Source organism: Odocoileus virginianus, unplaced genomic scaffold, assembly GCF_023699985.2.
Source record: "Odocoileus virginianus isolate 20LAN1187 ecotype Illinois unplaced genomic scaffold, Ovbor_1.2 Unplaced_Scaffold_29, whole genome shotgun sequence".
NCBI classification, from domain to species: domain Eukaryota; kingdom Metazoa; phylum Chordata; class Mammalia; order Artiodactyla; family Cervidae; genus Odocoileus; species Odocoileus virginianus.
The window spans coordinates 372,308-386,578 of record NW_027224291.1 but is presented as its reverse complement, the minus strand read 5'-3'; the positions used below and the strand labels follow the sequence as shown (position 1 = coordinate 386,578).

At 41.2% G+C, this 14,271-nt stretch overlaps 1 protein-coding gene and 1 long non-coding RNA gene across 8 annotated transcripts in view; one reads left to right on the top strand and one right to left on the bottom strand.

The window, feature by feature from the left end:
• Positions 1-1,308: 1,308 nt before the first annotated feature.
• ZNF391 (zinc finger protein 391) overlaps positions 1,309-14,271 on the top strand; it is a 22,235-nt gene continuing 9,272 nt past the window's right edge. The window contains exons 1-3 of one of the 7 annotated variants that reach the window (XM_020902935.2): positions 1,309-2,725; positions 6,195-6,302; positions 7,112-10,311. In XM_020902935.2, coding sequence (XP_020758594.2) covers positions 7,190-8,266 — 1,077 coding nt within the window. In that variant the 5' untranslated portion in view covers positions 1,309-2,725; positions 6,195-6,302; positions 7,112-7,189 and the 3' untranslated portion in view covers positions 8,267-10,311. Of the gene's footprint in view, positions 2,726-2,747; positions 3,088-6,191; positions 6,303-7,111; positions 10,312-14,271 lie in introns of those variants that run through there. The other 6 variants (XM_020902930.2, XR_002315560.2, XM_020902933.2 and 3 more) reach the window with 6 other exon arrangements.
• LOC139033666 (uncharacterized) lies at positions 5,000-12,064 on the bottom strand. Its single transcript, XR_011486181.1, has 2 exons — positions 11,022-12,064; positions 5,000-5,229 (listed from the first exon to the last, which is right to left on the bottom strand). It is a non-coding gene; the product is annotated as an uncharacterized lncRNA (long non-coding RNA).

Below are 14,271 nucleotides of genomic sequence, written 5' to 3'. Positions count from 1 at the left end.
ATCAGTTCAGTCTCTCAGTTGTGTCCGACTCTTTGTGACCCCATGAACCACAGCACGCCAGGCCTCCCTGTCCATCACCAACTCCTGGAGTCCACCCAAACCCATGTCCATCGAGTCAGTGATGCCATCCAACCATCTCATCCTCTGTCATCCCCTTCTCCTCCTGCCCTCAATCTTTCCCAGCATCAGGGTCTTTTCTAATGAGTCAGCTCTTTGCATCAGGTGGCCAAAGTACTGGAGTTTCAGCTTCAACATCAGTCCTTCCAATGAACATCCAGGACTGATCTCCTTTAGGATGGACTGGTTGGATCTCCTTGCAGTCCAAGGGGCTCTCAAGAGTCTTCTCCAACACCACAGTTCAAAAGCATCAATTCTTCAGTGCTCAGCTTTCTTTATAGTCCAACTCTCACATCCATACATGACCACTGGAAAAATCATAGCCTTGACTAGATGGAACTTTGGTTGGCAAAGTAATGTCTCTGCTTTTTAATATGTTGTCTAGGTTGGTCATAACTTTCCTTCCAAGGAGTAAGCGTCTTTTAATTTCATGGCTGCAATCACCATCTGCAGTGATTTTGGAGCCCCCCAAAATAAAGTCTCTCACTGTTTCTGTTGTTTCCCCATCTATTTGCCATGAAGTGATGGGACCAGATGCCATGATCTTAGTTTTCTGAATGTTGAGCTTTAAGTCAACTTTTTCACTCTCCTCTTTCACTTTCATCAAGAGGCTCTTTAGTTCTTCACTTTCTGCCATAAGGGTGGTGTCATCTGCATATCTGAGGTTATTGATATTTCTCCCAGCAATCTTGATTCCAGCTTGTGCTTCCTCCAGCCCAGCATTTCTCATGATGTATTCTGCATATAAGTTATATAAGCAGGGTGACAATATACAGCCTTGATATTCTCCTTTTCCTATTTGGAACCATTCTGTTGTTCCATGTCCAGGTCTAACTGTTGCTTCCTGACCTGCATACAGTTTTCTCAAGAGGCAGGTCAGGTGGTCTCGTATTCTCATCTGTTTCAAAATTTTCCACAGTTTATTGTGATCCACACAGTCAAAGGCTTTGGCATAGTCAATAAAGCAGAAATAGATGTTTTCCTGGAACTCTCTTGCTTTTTCGATGATCCAGCGGATGTTGGCAATTTGATCTCTGGTTCCTCTGCCTTTTCTAAAACCAGCTTGAACATCTGAAAGTTCACAGTTCACGTATTGCTGAAGTCTGGCTTGGAGAATTTTGAGCATTACTTTACTAGCATGTGAGATGAGTGCAATTGTGTGGTAGTTTGAGCATTCTTTGGCATTGCCTTTCTTTGAGATTGGAATGAAAACTGACCTTTTCCAGTCCTGTGGTCACTGCTGAGTTTTCCAAATTTGTTGGCATACTGAGTGCAGCACTTTCACAGCACTATCTTTCAGGATTTGAAATAGCTCAACTGGAATTCCATCATCTCCACTAGCTTTGTTCATAGTGATGCTTCCTAAGGCCCACTTGACTTCACATTCCAGGATGTCTGGCTCTAAGTGAGTGATCACACCATTGTGATTATCTGGGTCGTGAAGATCTTTTTTTGTACAGTTTTTCTGTGTATTCTTGCCACCTCTTCTTAATATCTTCTGCTTCTCTTAGGTCCCTACCATTTCTGTCCTTTATTGAGCCCATCTTTGTGTGAAATGTTCCCTGGGTATCTCTAATTTTCTTGAAGATATCTCTAGTCTTTCCCATTCTATTGTTTTCCTCTATTTCTTTGCACTGATCACTGAGGAAGGCTTTCTTATCTCTCCTTGCTATTCTGTGGAACTCTGCATTCAAATGGGTATATCTTTCCTTTTCTCCTTTGCTTTTCGCTTCCCTTCTTTTCACAGCTATTTGTAAGCCCTCCTCAGACAGTCATTTTGCTTTTTTGCATTTCTTTTTCTTGGAGATGGTCTTGATTCCTGTCTCCTGTACAGTGTCATGAACCTCCATCCATAGTTCATCAGGCAGTCTATCAGATCTGGTCCCTTAAATTTAAAATATAAAAAATAATTTAACATGCTTCAAAGATCTAACTTTATGAGCAAAACTATAAAACTCTTAGGATAAAACACGGGTAAAAAAATCTTCACGACCATAGTGGCTTCCTAATTTTTTTAACCTTTACATCTTTTGGTGGACTTTTGGGCACCTCTCCTGCGTTTAATTGCATTTAAGCATCTAGAATTTTTGTGTGGTGGGGGGGAGCCTGTTTCTCTCAGAGTCGGGCTGAGCATCACCTGTATTAGAATTATCTGGGATGCCTGCTGAACATGCAGTGTTTCTCAGACTTTCCTCAAGCCAACGAGTGGGAAGCATGTGAATCTGTATTTTAATCAGTTCTGCAGGCATGTTGTTTAAACATATAAACCAGGTTATACTTTGTAGAATGTATTAAGACCTCCGGGATCTTTCGAAGATCCGCTTTCCAGTCCTTTCGTGTCAAGTTCTCAATCTCAGTGTCACACCAGGGAAGGTGCTCTGCAATAATCTGCAAGAAAGTCTGAGCAAAGCTTGGCGGTTCAGGACGTTGCGGCGCAGGCGCGGAGCCACGGCCGTTGGTATGCTTCCTATTCTTAGCGTCTCTGTCCTATAACAGGTCATCTGCTCCCGGAGAAGTAGGGCTGGGCGGTTAATCAGGCAATGACTGGCTCTCCGTACTGAGCAGCACACGAGTCTGAGTGGAAGTGTCAGTGACCTCGGGAAACTTGGTGAGACTCGGAGTTCGACTCAAGGGTTTCCCATTAATCCTTCCGGCTTCCTCTAGCTCCGCGCACTCGGGTTCCGTCTAAGCCAGGGTCCGGGCCAGGGTGTGTCCCGGCGCTCGGCCAGAGACGGCCGGTGAGTGGGGCACGCAGGGTCCCGGGGCATGGACGGGTGGGCCTGGAGATTCTGTGAAGTGGTCGTGCCGAAACAGGTCTCGCGGGGAACACCAGCGAGTGGGCCGGGGGTGGCCTGGCTGCACATCCGGCCGAGAGGAGCCTCCGCGGTTGGGACCCAGCACGGTATCTCGCCTCCCGAGTGGGCATAGCCTAGTCCTTCGGCTGCAGTGACAGCGGGCGATGTTCTCCGGGTGAGCCCCTGGGAGATGGAAAAGATCAGAGTTGCGTTCTGCTCCGTTCTAGCTGGGCGAGGAGGGGCTTCTGTATTGGGGGTGTTTCCCAGATGTTTAGCGGGTGCTAGGCAGTGTTTTAGGAGTTTTTAGCAGAATTAACTCATTAATCCTCGCTTTTAACCCCATGAGATGTACTATTATTATCCCCAGTTACAGATAAGAAAATCGAGGCACATAGAGACGAAGTACCTTCCTTGAAATTACCGAACTTGAGAGCAATAGTATTTTTTAATGATTCTGATGATGAGGGTTGGTGCTTGAACATAGTGGGTGTTATTTGTTGAGGTACTGACAAATCCTGTATATCAAAGTCTGTGAATCTGTTGTGACTTTGAGCCAATCTTTGTGGACACTGTTGTCTAAAGAGCATCTTTTGATAGACCTGGAGATTTGACCACCTCTGTTCTAGAGTTGAATGGAGGCTGCTGAGGCTAACTCTTTGGTGCACTGGCAAAGGCTCCAGGAAGTAGCACTAGGAGAAGAGCTTTTCAAATTTTTTTTTTTTAATGTAGAAATTTTCTTCAGTGTGGTTTCTATGTGTCTGTCATAGGTGTCACATACACAAACAATACATAATAACAGTTACACATGTCATGAGCTTATTTGAAATGCCAAAACAACTGAACAACTGTATGGGCGGGGTGTGGGGGTGGGTTGGGGGGAACTCTTGTACTTCACACTACATGCTCATTAGCTAAATTAGAGATATCTTATATCAAACTGGCATATTTTACCAATCATTAAGTATTAAGAAGCATGAAAGTAAACCCTCAAAATTGGCTCTCTCCTTTGAACTCTGTTCTAGTTCTTTCTCTGTTCAGGAGATTCTGCCTATTTTTAGATATTCTATGTTTTAAGAGTTCCAATGAGTCAGTTTATAACTGTCTTCAAATTTCAGATCTTCTTGGTTTCCCTTTGTCTTCAAAAACCTGAACATTTTATCAAAAATAACCCTTCTGCAAGGTGTCCTGTAACATGTAAAAATATAATAATATCCCACTATATACAAAATTCCCATTGTACCTATGTCACCTTTATGGAGTGTGAATGTTCTCAGATCTTCAAGGACTTCTGTTGGGGATGAGGACTTTGCTTTAGAGGATTTAGAGGCTTTGCACTTCACCGCCTGAGAGATTCACTTTATCGATTGTGTAACTGTTAATACTTTAGTTTCATTGCACTGGAGAAGTAATTCTCTACCTTTAAGACCTACCGTCCCTTGTACTATCTTGAAATAAAATTTATAGATAATATTAACTACCTACAGATATAATATCACTATATTACCTTAATTGTAATAAAAAGGAGAAAAAAGGAAAGTAATTTAGAATAATATGTATTTCAGCATGTAAATGATTGGATAAAACAGACTATTGTACCTATACATAGAATCACTGTGAATGCAACAGCTATGAATGCAGGCTGATATGTGAATGTCATAGTTATGAATCTAATATATAAGTGGTGTGATTTTCCTGAAATGGTGAACAATTACTAGTATCATTCAAAGAGAAGTGTATTTCCTTGATTTTGCACTACATAGCAAATTTCTACAAAATACTTTGTATTTACATGAAAAGTAATGGTGCATTCCAGCCTCATGTAACCATTAAAAAATTTTTTTTAAAGTCTGGCAGGATAAGGAACATTCTTTGTTTTTGCAGAAATAGCCATCATCATTGACCCCCTCCAAATTCTAATAACACCATGAAATCAACGTCCCAACCAAAACAAACAAAAAAACGCTCACAAATTCTCAAAACTGCCAATAGAATAATGGCAGAGTAGCTTAAGGATCTGGGCTGCAAGAATGTAGACCAGCCAATCTAAGCAGTTAAGCAAATTCCTACTAAGAAATATTAGCACCATAAAGTATACAACTGGATTTTATTCCGAGGTTCTAAATAAATGAGAAATTCTGACTTATCAGTCAACTCAGTGGTAGGGTCTTGCATTCCCTGTTTCCAGTTGAAAGGAATGTTCTTGGCAAAGTTGGACATAGACAGCAGCAGCATCCTGTTGCTCTTGAGGTTCGCCATGGATGGCTTCTTGATGAACATCTTCCAACATTCACTTCGACATCTGGAAGGTTCCCAGTCTCTGCGAAAGACAAGACTTGTGAAACCAGATATGCTCCTAACCTAGTGAATCTCAAATTGTGCTGTGAGCAGAATCATTAGGGCAACTATTATGCAGTTTGTTGCCTAGTGTCATACCCAAGGGCTCTGGAGAAATGTACAAGAGAACGGGTTAAGGAAAAAGCTTCAGTGGGAAAACTCAAGAGTTCAGAGAAGGGCACAGATTCAGAGAATATTCAGAGAATATTCAGAGGATAGGCACAGATTCCCACATCTTCCCCATTTTACTGCTAGAGCCAGGATGCTCTGCTAAATATTCAGTGTAGGTCAGTATTCTCGGAGAAGGCCTTGCTGTTCTTCCTTCTGATAAAGAAAGTGTGAGAACAAGCTTGGGAGTAGGAAGATAAACAGACTGCTTGGCACAGTCTGAATGTGGGGTGCCAGCTTTTTAAAGGAGTCGTCTGGGAATGCAGTTACCTAATACTTGGAAACAAGATCCTTGGCATTGTGTTGGACCTTCCAGCAGAAGAAAGAAACCACCTGTCTTATGAGAGACTGAGTTTATGTTTTAGATCCTCTAGCTCTGAGAAGAATGTTTGTAGGAAGGCTGGTCCCAGTGAGCACATTTTTCAGGCAACCTAGAGTGTTTTTTCTAAGGTTCATGTTGGACAATACAACTTGTCAAGTCATGTGAACTTACTAAATACGAATGCCTGGGCCTCATCATACTCCCTAGGTCTGAGGTAATGCCCAGTATCTAGAGTAACAAGTTCCGTAAGTGATTCTGATGGGTGTGTGTATAGCCTTTCTTTTGGAACCAATTTTAGCCCAGAATTTTCAGATACCCATTTTCTCCAGTGCTTCCTACCACAGCCTTGTGAAATTTCACACTATCTTTTCTATAGATCAAAGCATTAATGTTGAGCTTTCAATAGCCATGTGTTTCCAGCACCAATAGCCTTGTGTTAAATCACTTCTAATCAGCAGAATCCCCGTATGTGAACTGGACATGATCACCCAATTGGAGGAAGAACAACTATACATACTGGATCTTCAGGGAACTGAAGAGGGGACTGACCGAAAATATCTGTTTAGGTGAGTAGTGTTGTGAAAAGACCACCAATCTGAAATTTAGGAGACATAAGTTCTAGTCTAAGCTCTTGTAATTTGCTGGGTGACTTAAGTCACTCAATCTGTTTCCTGTCCAATGAGCAAGTTGACCTCAATGAACTCTAAGTTAAGATCTGTTAAGATGAGATCCTTGGCAAGTGTTGTTAAACCTCTGAAATCTGGGGTTATAGACTTGTTTAGAAGAATACCTAAACTAGTTGGAAGAAGGGTTGGTGGATTTGGTGGGGATAGCGGTGTAATCATTAGAATTTCTGAAATTCTGTTCTCTCTCGTTGCCAAGAAAATGGTTGCGTCCAACCTTGACAGAGTCGTCTTCTCACTTTTTGCTTTTAGGAGGGTGGTTATTTTTCTACATTTGAGAGTCTTTACTCTTCTCATCCCTTTCCTTTCTCTCATTTACCATAAGTAGCTGGCTAAATAGCTAATAGCTCATTTTAATTTCTAATCCCTTATTCTCTACTCATCAGTTGGTATGTCTGCTCATTTTCTTTCTTTCTTTCTTTTTTTTTTTTTTTTTTGCTCATTTTCATTTTGGGGGGCTGAACATATTACCCAGTCCACTACTTGTATTTCTTGATGTCTGTTTGCATCCACTGTGAGAACTCTGTTATCTCTTCTGGCCTCGTTCACTTCTCTTTCATTGTCCATTTTAACTTTCTCCCTATATTAAGTTGCTAGTGTGCATGAATTAGTTGTCTCTTATTTCTGGTGGTTTATTTTTCTTGTTCTCCACACTGGAGACAGGTGACATTTGCACTTTAAATGTCTTTCAGATAGGGAAGATTTGAACTGAACCAAAGCATCACCACCAATCAGGCTGTCTTGGAAGAACTAGAGTTTCAGAGTCAGCAATGGAAAGTCTTCGAGGGAATACTGCCCAGCATCCTATGGATAAAGAAGCCTGTAAAAGTGAGGGCCAATTATCAAGGCAGACAAAATGTCCTGTACAGAAGAAATCTTCTTTTGAGAAAACAGCAATCAGAAAAGTGTCAGTGTCTCTCAAGGAGATTTTCACTAAGGAGAGAGGCCCTGAATCCAGTAAATTTAATCTAAGCTCAAAATTTAATACACGGCAGAGAATTCCAAAGGGAGCTAGGTCCCCCAAATCTAGGAAAAACTGCAAAGATAATTCAGACTTAATTAAACACCAAAAACTCTTTCTGCAAAGGAAGCCTTGTAAATGCAATGAATGTGGTAAAGCCTTTAGTTATGAATCAGACCTCATTGTCCACAGGAGAATTCATGGCGGAGAAAAGCCTTTTGAATGCAATGAATGTGGGAAAACTTTTAGCCGAAGTACACACCTTATTGAGCATCAAAGAACTCACACTGGAGAGAAACCTTACGAATGCCCTGAATGTGGAAAAGCTTTTAGCCGGAGTACACACCTTAGTCTACATCAGAGGATCCATACTGGAGAAAAACCATATGAATGTAGTGAATGTGGAAAAGCCTTTAGTCGAAGCACTAACCTTAGTCAACATCAGCGAACTCATACTCAAGAAAAACCTTACAAGTGTAATGAATGTGGGAAAGCCTTCAGTGACCGTTCAACTATAATTCAGCACAGACGAATACACACTGGAGAGAATCCCTATGAATGCAGTGAATGTGGAAAAGCTTACAGTTGGATTTCATCTCTTATTGAACATCAGAGAACACACACTGGAGAGAACCCCTATGAATGCAATGACTGTGGAAAAGTGTTCAGTCGAAGCTCATCCCTTGCTGAACATCAGAGAATCCACACTGGAGAAAAGCCCCATGAGTGTAGAGTGTGTGGCAAGGGCTTTAGTCGGAGCTCCTCCCTTATTATTCACCAGAGAACTCATACCGGAGAGAAGCCTTTCAAGTGTAATAGCTGTGAGAAAGCCTTCAGTCAAAGTTCAACTCTTATTAGACATCAGCAACTTCACACTAAAGAGTAATATCTGAGTTTTCACTAATCTTGGCATAAGAGCACATAGCATAACCTCCTATAGCTGAAGAGAAACATATACTTGTATGAATTTTCCTTTCCCGCTAGCTATAAGCCAGTTTTAAGCTAGCCTTCCTTCCTTTGTGGAAACTAAGTCGGCAAATGAGTGATCATTCCAACAAGGGGGGGGATGAACTTTAAAAACCTTAAGATATTCAATCTAATATTTTGGAGGGCTCCAGTTTTAGAATATACCTTTACTACCTTACACTTTTCAGTCCTTCACCTTATCTCTTCCATGGAGCTTTGGTCCCTGAACAACCAGTGAACCCTTTTCTTTCCCAACCACATCAGCCCCTTTACTTAAAAAAGGAAATCCTGCGTGTGGATGTTTTCAGGCTTGCTGGCTCTAGTAGCAGAAGGGAAGCTGGCTTCAGAACAAAAATCTACCCATTAGTTTGGGGATAACAATAATAAGGTGAATTCAGTCTCTGGACTTAAAGGACAGTTTTTCTTTTCCTTCCTCCCTCACCATTATTGGCTACACCATATTTTCCTCAAAGTATAATCCATAGTTCCACTAACGTGCCTAATTAATCCTAGTATTATTTTATCTTATCCTGACCAAAAATGTCCTAAAAATCTTATATTTAGTTCCTACATTATCTTTAAAAAAAAAATGCTGCCCTATATTAAAAACATTTTTTGTTTACAGACTTCATGAAATGTGTACCCGCTGGTTCTGACTCTCACCAATCTTGTAAAGCTGATCTATCGAGGACAAACGCAGTACCTACCTCTCAGTCCTTTTCCTACTTGACATTTGCAGAATTGGCACTTTGGGCAACTCTTATGCCTTAAAATTTGAGCCTCTGGGATCCATGATTCTGTGCTGATCCATGAATTTTTCTACCTCCCAGCCCTTCTCTAATTAACAGTGATTAGCTCTGTGACTTTGGGGCAAGAGTTGAACCAGAATAATTTCATACTATTGGCTTATAATACTTATGGTTATTCAATTAGATTGTAAGCTTCTTAAAGACAGTAATCTTATTTTAGATCCGTACAAAACATCCCGCAGTGCTGAGTGGTCACTAAATTATTGCTTACTGATTCCTCTCCATCATGGGTAATCAGCCTGCTAGGGTTTATTTGAAATGGCCTAATAGTTGATTTCTTTCTCTCTGTTCCTACTGCTGCTGCCAACTCCTTGGTAGTTTGGACCTAGATTACCAGAGTGAACACACTGTTGCTGCTCTTATCTCTGTGTCTTTATCTAGCTGTTTTACTAAACTATCACTTAGCTCAGAAAGAATCTAGTTTCCCATTGTCCCCAGGAAAAAGTTCAAACTGCTTTAACTTGAAGACCTTCCACAGTTGGATCTATTTATTTATTTTCCATTACTCCCCAGGACAACTGGGCGGCCCTGCCCTTTGTCTCTGCCACACCCTTTCTCTTCACACTTGGCTTCCTTTCAGATCATTCCATGGCATTCTTTTACATGTCCTACTTTCTTCCTTGTATTAACATCTCCAGAAATCTTTTATAAAAGCCCTGCTCACGTCCTGACTTCACTGTGATACTTTCAATTGCCCACCTTCTTAAGAAGTCTTTTACAGTGATGGTTTGCATCATTCTGCCGTATTACATACTTTCTTATTCTGTTATCTGGTCCTGTCAAGTGCTTTTAATCCATGAACTTTTTTGAAGTTAGAAATTGTGTTAAATCTCTTAGGAGCCCCATCTACCCAGCAAATGGATTCTAGTTTTAACTTAAATTGAGAGGGTTTAATTTAATGGTGCATTTGCTTTAATCTTTTGAATGGTGAGATAACATCATGAATCTTTTGGTCATTTTTGTGTGATCTTTAATTATGTACATTAAGCCTTGGGACTGGCTCTCCTTCAGAGTTCCTAGGATGTTGGCCTCTTAGCTTTGCACTTCATGAGACTGTTTTAAGGAGTAGGCGGGTTTATTCATATAAAGTGATGAAAACAGTGCCTGACATATTAAGTGCTCAATAAATGCTAATAGTTATCATTCTATTTCTTCATATCTGCCTGTAGTCTTTCATTTCAACCCTGAAGGACCTGTAACTCCACAGAAATGGAAAACTAGGATCACAATAAAAAATAAGAAGATATTTCTTCTGACTGCCATCCTGGACAATAGTCACCTACTTTAACTCTATTGTGTATTACAAATGACTCAAGGCAGCTTACAAGATATGATAAAACAGAAAACTGCAAACAATACAAATCAGCATTAGAGAAAGGAGAAGGTGCCTAGAAGATCAAGATCATGACAAATTGTGGTATACCATATGGTTATTCAGGTAGAGATGGAAAGTGACCATTCAGGTGAAGTGAGGTGCTCATTTGCTTACACTGTATTTGGATGGGGAGGAAATGTCCATTCTTCAAGGAAAGCCTGATAGATTTAAGACTAATTTCTCCATTGGCCTTCATGTAATTATACAGTGCACTTTTGATAACAAAAATTAAATTATGTGTTCTCCACAACACCTTGCAAACAGTGTATTTCCCAGTGGATAAATATTGAGTTCTTAGTGGAAGTCTCAGAAAGGCAAATATGAAGATTCTTCTTGGGGTGGGGTGGGGTTAGAAGCAGCAGAGGACAGAGTATACTGCATAATCAAGTAATTACTGGGTGCCAGAACAGCTCTTTTTACACATTTGAGTGATTTTACTTAACATATTATGGGATGAAGAAACTGAAATTTACAAATGTTAAACAGCTTACCCAAGGATCAGGGTTTGACTCCACTACTGGACCTCTTGGGCTTTCCAGGTGGCTCAGGGGTAAAGATTCCGCCTTCAACGCAGGAAACACAGGTTCCATTCCTGGGCTGGGAAGACCCCCTGGAGAAGGAAATGGCAACCCACTCCAGTATTCTTGCTTGGCGAATCCCATGGATAGAAAACCTGGCAGGCTGCGGTCCGTGGGCTTGCAAAGACTAAGATACAATTTAGCAACTAAACAACAACTGGATTTAAGGAACAATCCTATGAAATTGGTGACCAGATACGGGGAGGAAGAAGAGGGACCAGCAATTCCTTAATTGCTGTTAACTTTCATGTAAGCTATGTAAGGCATGAAGTGGACGAACTAACCAAGTTAGTAGGTTAGTTAGAGGCTAACTCAGCAGTTAGCCATGCATACAGAACATTAAAAAAGTTGGAAACCTGATATGATTAATTTGCAACTCTAAAGTCAATGTGGAATCCAAAACTTTTGGAATTTTTGGTGGGGATGTCGGGTCAAAAGAGTGATCTGGAGTGGGGAGTCTTATTCTAAGGAAAAACGGAGGATCTTCCAGTGCAGCCAAAATCACCGTGACTAGGCTCACACTGAAGCATGTCTCCAGAATAATCTCTGTCTTTGCACGGATCCCCTATCCAGACTCAGCGTGGGCCGTTTCTGGAAACGCAGTAGGTGGATGGGGAGAAAGGCTCTCGGGAAGGCAAGCTGCCTTCCTTGTCGTCATTCGACCAGAAGGAGGCGCTCGAGTGCGAAGACCACTGCGGGATAAAGGCCTCTGAGCTCCGCGCTTTCGCTGTGCTCCTGGACTTTCACGGTGACCTTTGTGTGTCCAGATTTCCCCTAACAAAGCTGAGACGGCTACTCCTAGAAGCCACTGGATGGGGGCCAGCGACCGTCTCAACCGCCCCGAGCCATCTTCCAGCTTCCTGAGGGGCGCTCTGAAGCTAGATCGGCCAAAGAGCTCGTCCTACACCTGAGCACTACAATTCCCAGAAAGCTCAGAGACTCGCAGTCGACACAGAGCTAAGACTCTATTTCCCAGAAGTCTTAGGGCCAATTCCCACCCTCATTGAAAAACCGTCTTTCGTGTCTCTCCTGCTGAAGATTCTAAAGGCTGTTGTGGTGGGCGATGCAATGCAACGAGCTCCTGCGATACCAGTGAACCTCGTTTTGGGAAGGTATCCTAGCCTGAATCTCTGTCACTTCTTTTTCCAGATAATTGATAAAGCAGAGTGAAATTTTCACCCTTTTCCTTTAGATTTTGTTCGTTTAACTGGTGTGCTAGGCGCCTACTGTGTTAAATCTACTTTTCTGATATGTGAACTGAGATTGAACTCACTTTCTTAGCTATTCATTCAGCTTCATTAAAGAGGCCACGTTAAAAAAAAAAAAAAAAAAAGTCCACGTTCTCCCTGCCTCCCACCCCCCATCCTAACATGCACAAACACACTCTGAAAAGCATAAATAAAAACCAAAAAATAAACACTGATCGCATTACTTGGATCATCCCTGAACTTAGTAAATGTTCTTTCAGCCTTTTTTTCTTCTTCTGATATCTATATATCTACATATGCTAAATATGGAGATAGATTTTGTGTATACATAACAAAAAAAGCTTTAGTTTTATATAACAAAAGATTTACTATATACATTTATCTTGAACTTTCCCCATATTAGTTAATATTTTCCAATATAATTTTTAATGGTACCATCAAAGAACTAATCCTGTCCCTGTATCAAGCATTTCTTTTCCAGCTTCCTAAATACCAGTGTTTTTATTTGGAAACCCTAGCAAATGCTTCAATCTGCTGTCAAGACAACTTTATAAAATTACTGTTAATTTTATTACTTGTGATAATGACATTATGGTTATGTTTAAAAGGAGGAAAAAGTCCGTATTGGTTAAAAGATACCGTCAGTGGTGATGGTGTTTAGTCACTAAGTCGTGTCTGACTCTTTGCATGACTCTGTAGTCCATGGGATTTCCCAGGCCAGAATACTGGAGTGGGTTGCCATTTCCTCCTCCAGGGGATCTTCCCCATCCAGAGATCGAACCTGTGTCTCCTGCATTGGCAGGCCAGATCTTTACCCCTAAACCACCAGGAAAGCCCCAAAAGATACATACAACAAGATACATACAAAAGATACAAACAACAAGACAAATGACGTCTGGATCTTACTTTAAAATATTCCAGGAAAAAATTAAAATTTTTAAATAAAAAGTCAGGGAGGGATTGCTAAACAAGATTGGCAAATATTCATTATTGTTTAGTCTGGGTGAAGAATACACTGGAGTTCACTTTTCTGTTTTGTGTTTATTTGAAATTCTCTGTAATAATTTTTTTTAATGTATACTAGCCTTCTTTTTGGAACAATGTGTCCAGCTAATACCTTCCAACCTCATGTTCAAGTCATCCTTTGACCTCTGCTCAAATGAAGGATTTTCAGCTCCTCTGTTATATCTGTAATGCTGACTGATTCCTTTTCCTGGGACCCATCTTCTTACTAGTTTTTTTCACTGTACCTCTGAAACTAAAGTAAATCTCAGCTCCTTAGAGAACATGTTTTACCTTCATGCTCTCCCACATTTCAGTCTTCTCCTGATCTCTCCTATGTACGTGACTATGGCATCTATCTGGCTTTTAGACTTCTGCTCTATTTCATGCCAAGTGGCACCAATGTGCCTGACAGAGTAGTTGCTCAGTAAATATTTGTTGAATCAATATCCACATGGGTGAATCATCCAGAGAACATTCTGCCATTTATCTGGAACCTTGGGGTCTTGGCAGGCAGGAATCCCCATGCCGGTGTGTAATGCAGCAGCTGCTGTTTGTGCTTCTCCTCTCCCACTAGTGGATCTTATCCTTCCCTTTTTAATTCTTGTTCCAAAAGTCCTCCTCCTCCTCTGCCTTTTAAAGGTGGCTGCCATCTGCTCCCCACCCACAAGCTTCTGTCCTTCACACGTTCCACACCCACTATCCATCCCAACATTGTCAGAGATACCATTTCTTTCTGCCTTCTTGAGGACTTTGCTCTCACATTCCTTTCACTTTTCAGACTCTCCTTTTCTAGTGACTCATTATCACTTTAAACAAGTCTTATTGCTGTTGTTCAGTCTCCCAGTCGTGTCCTACGCTTTGCAACCCCATGGGCTGCAGCACACCAGGTCTCCCTGTCCTTCACCATCTCCCAGAATTTGCCGAAGTTCATGTTCATTGCATGAACATTG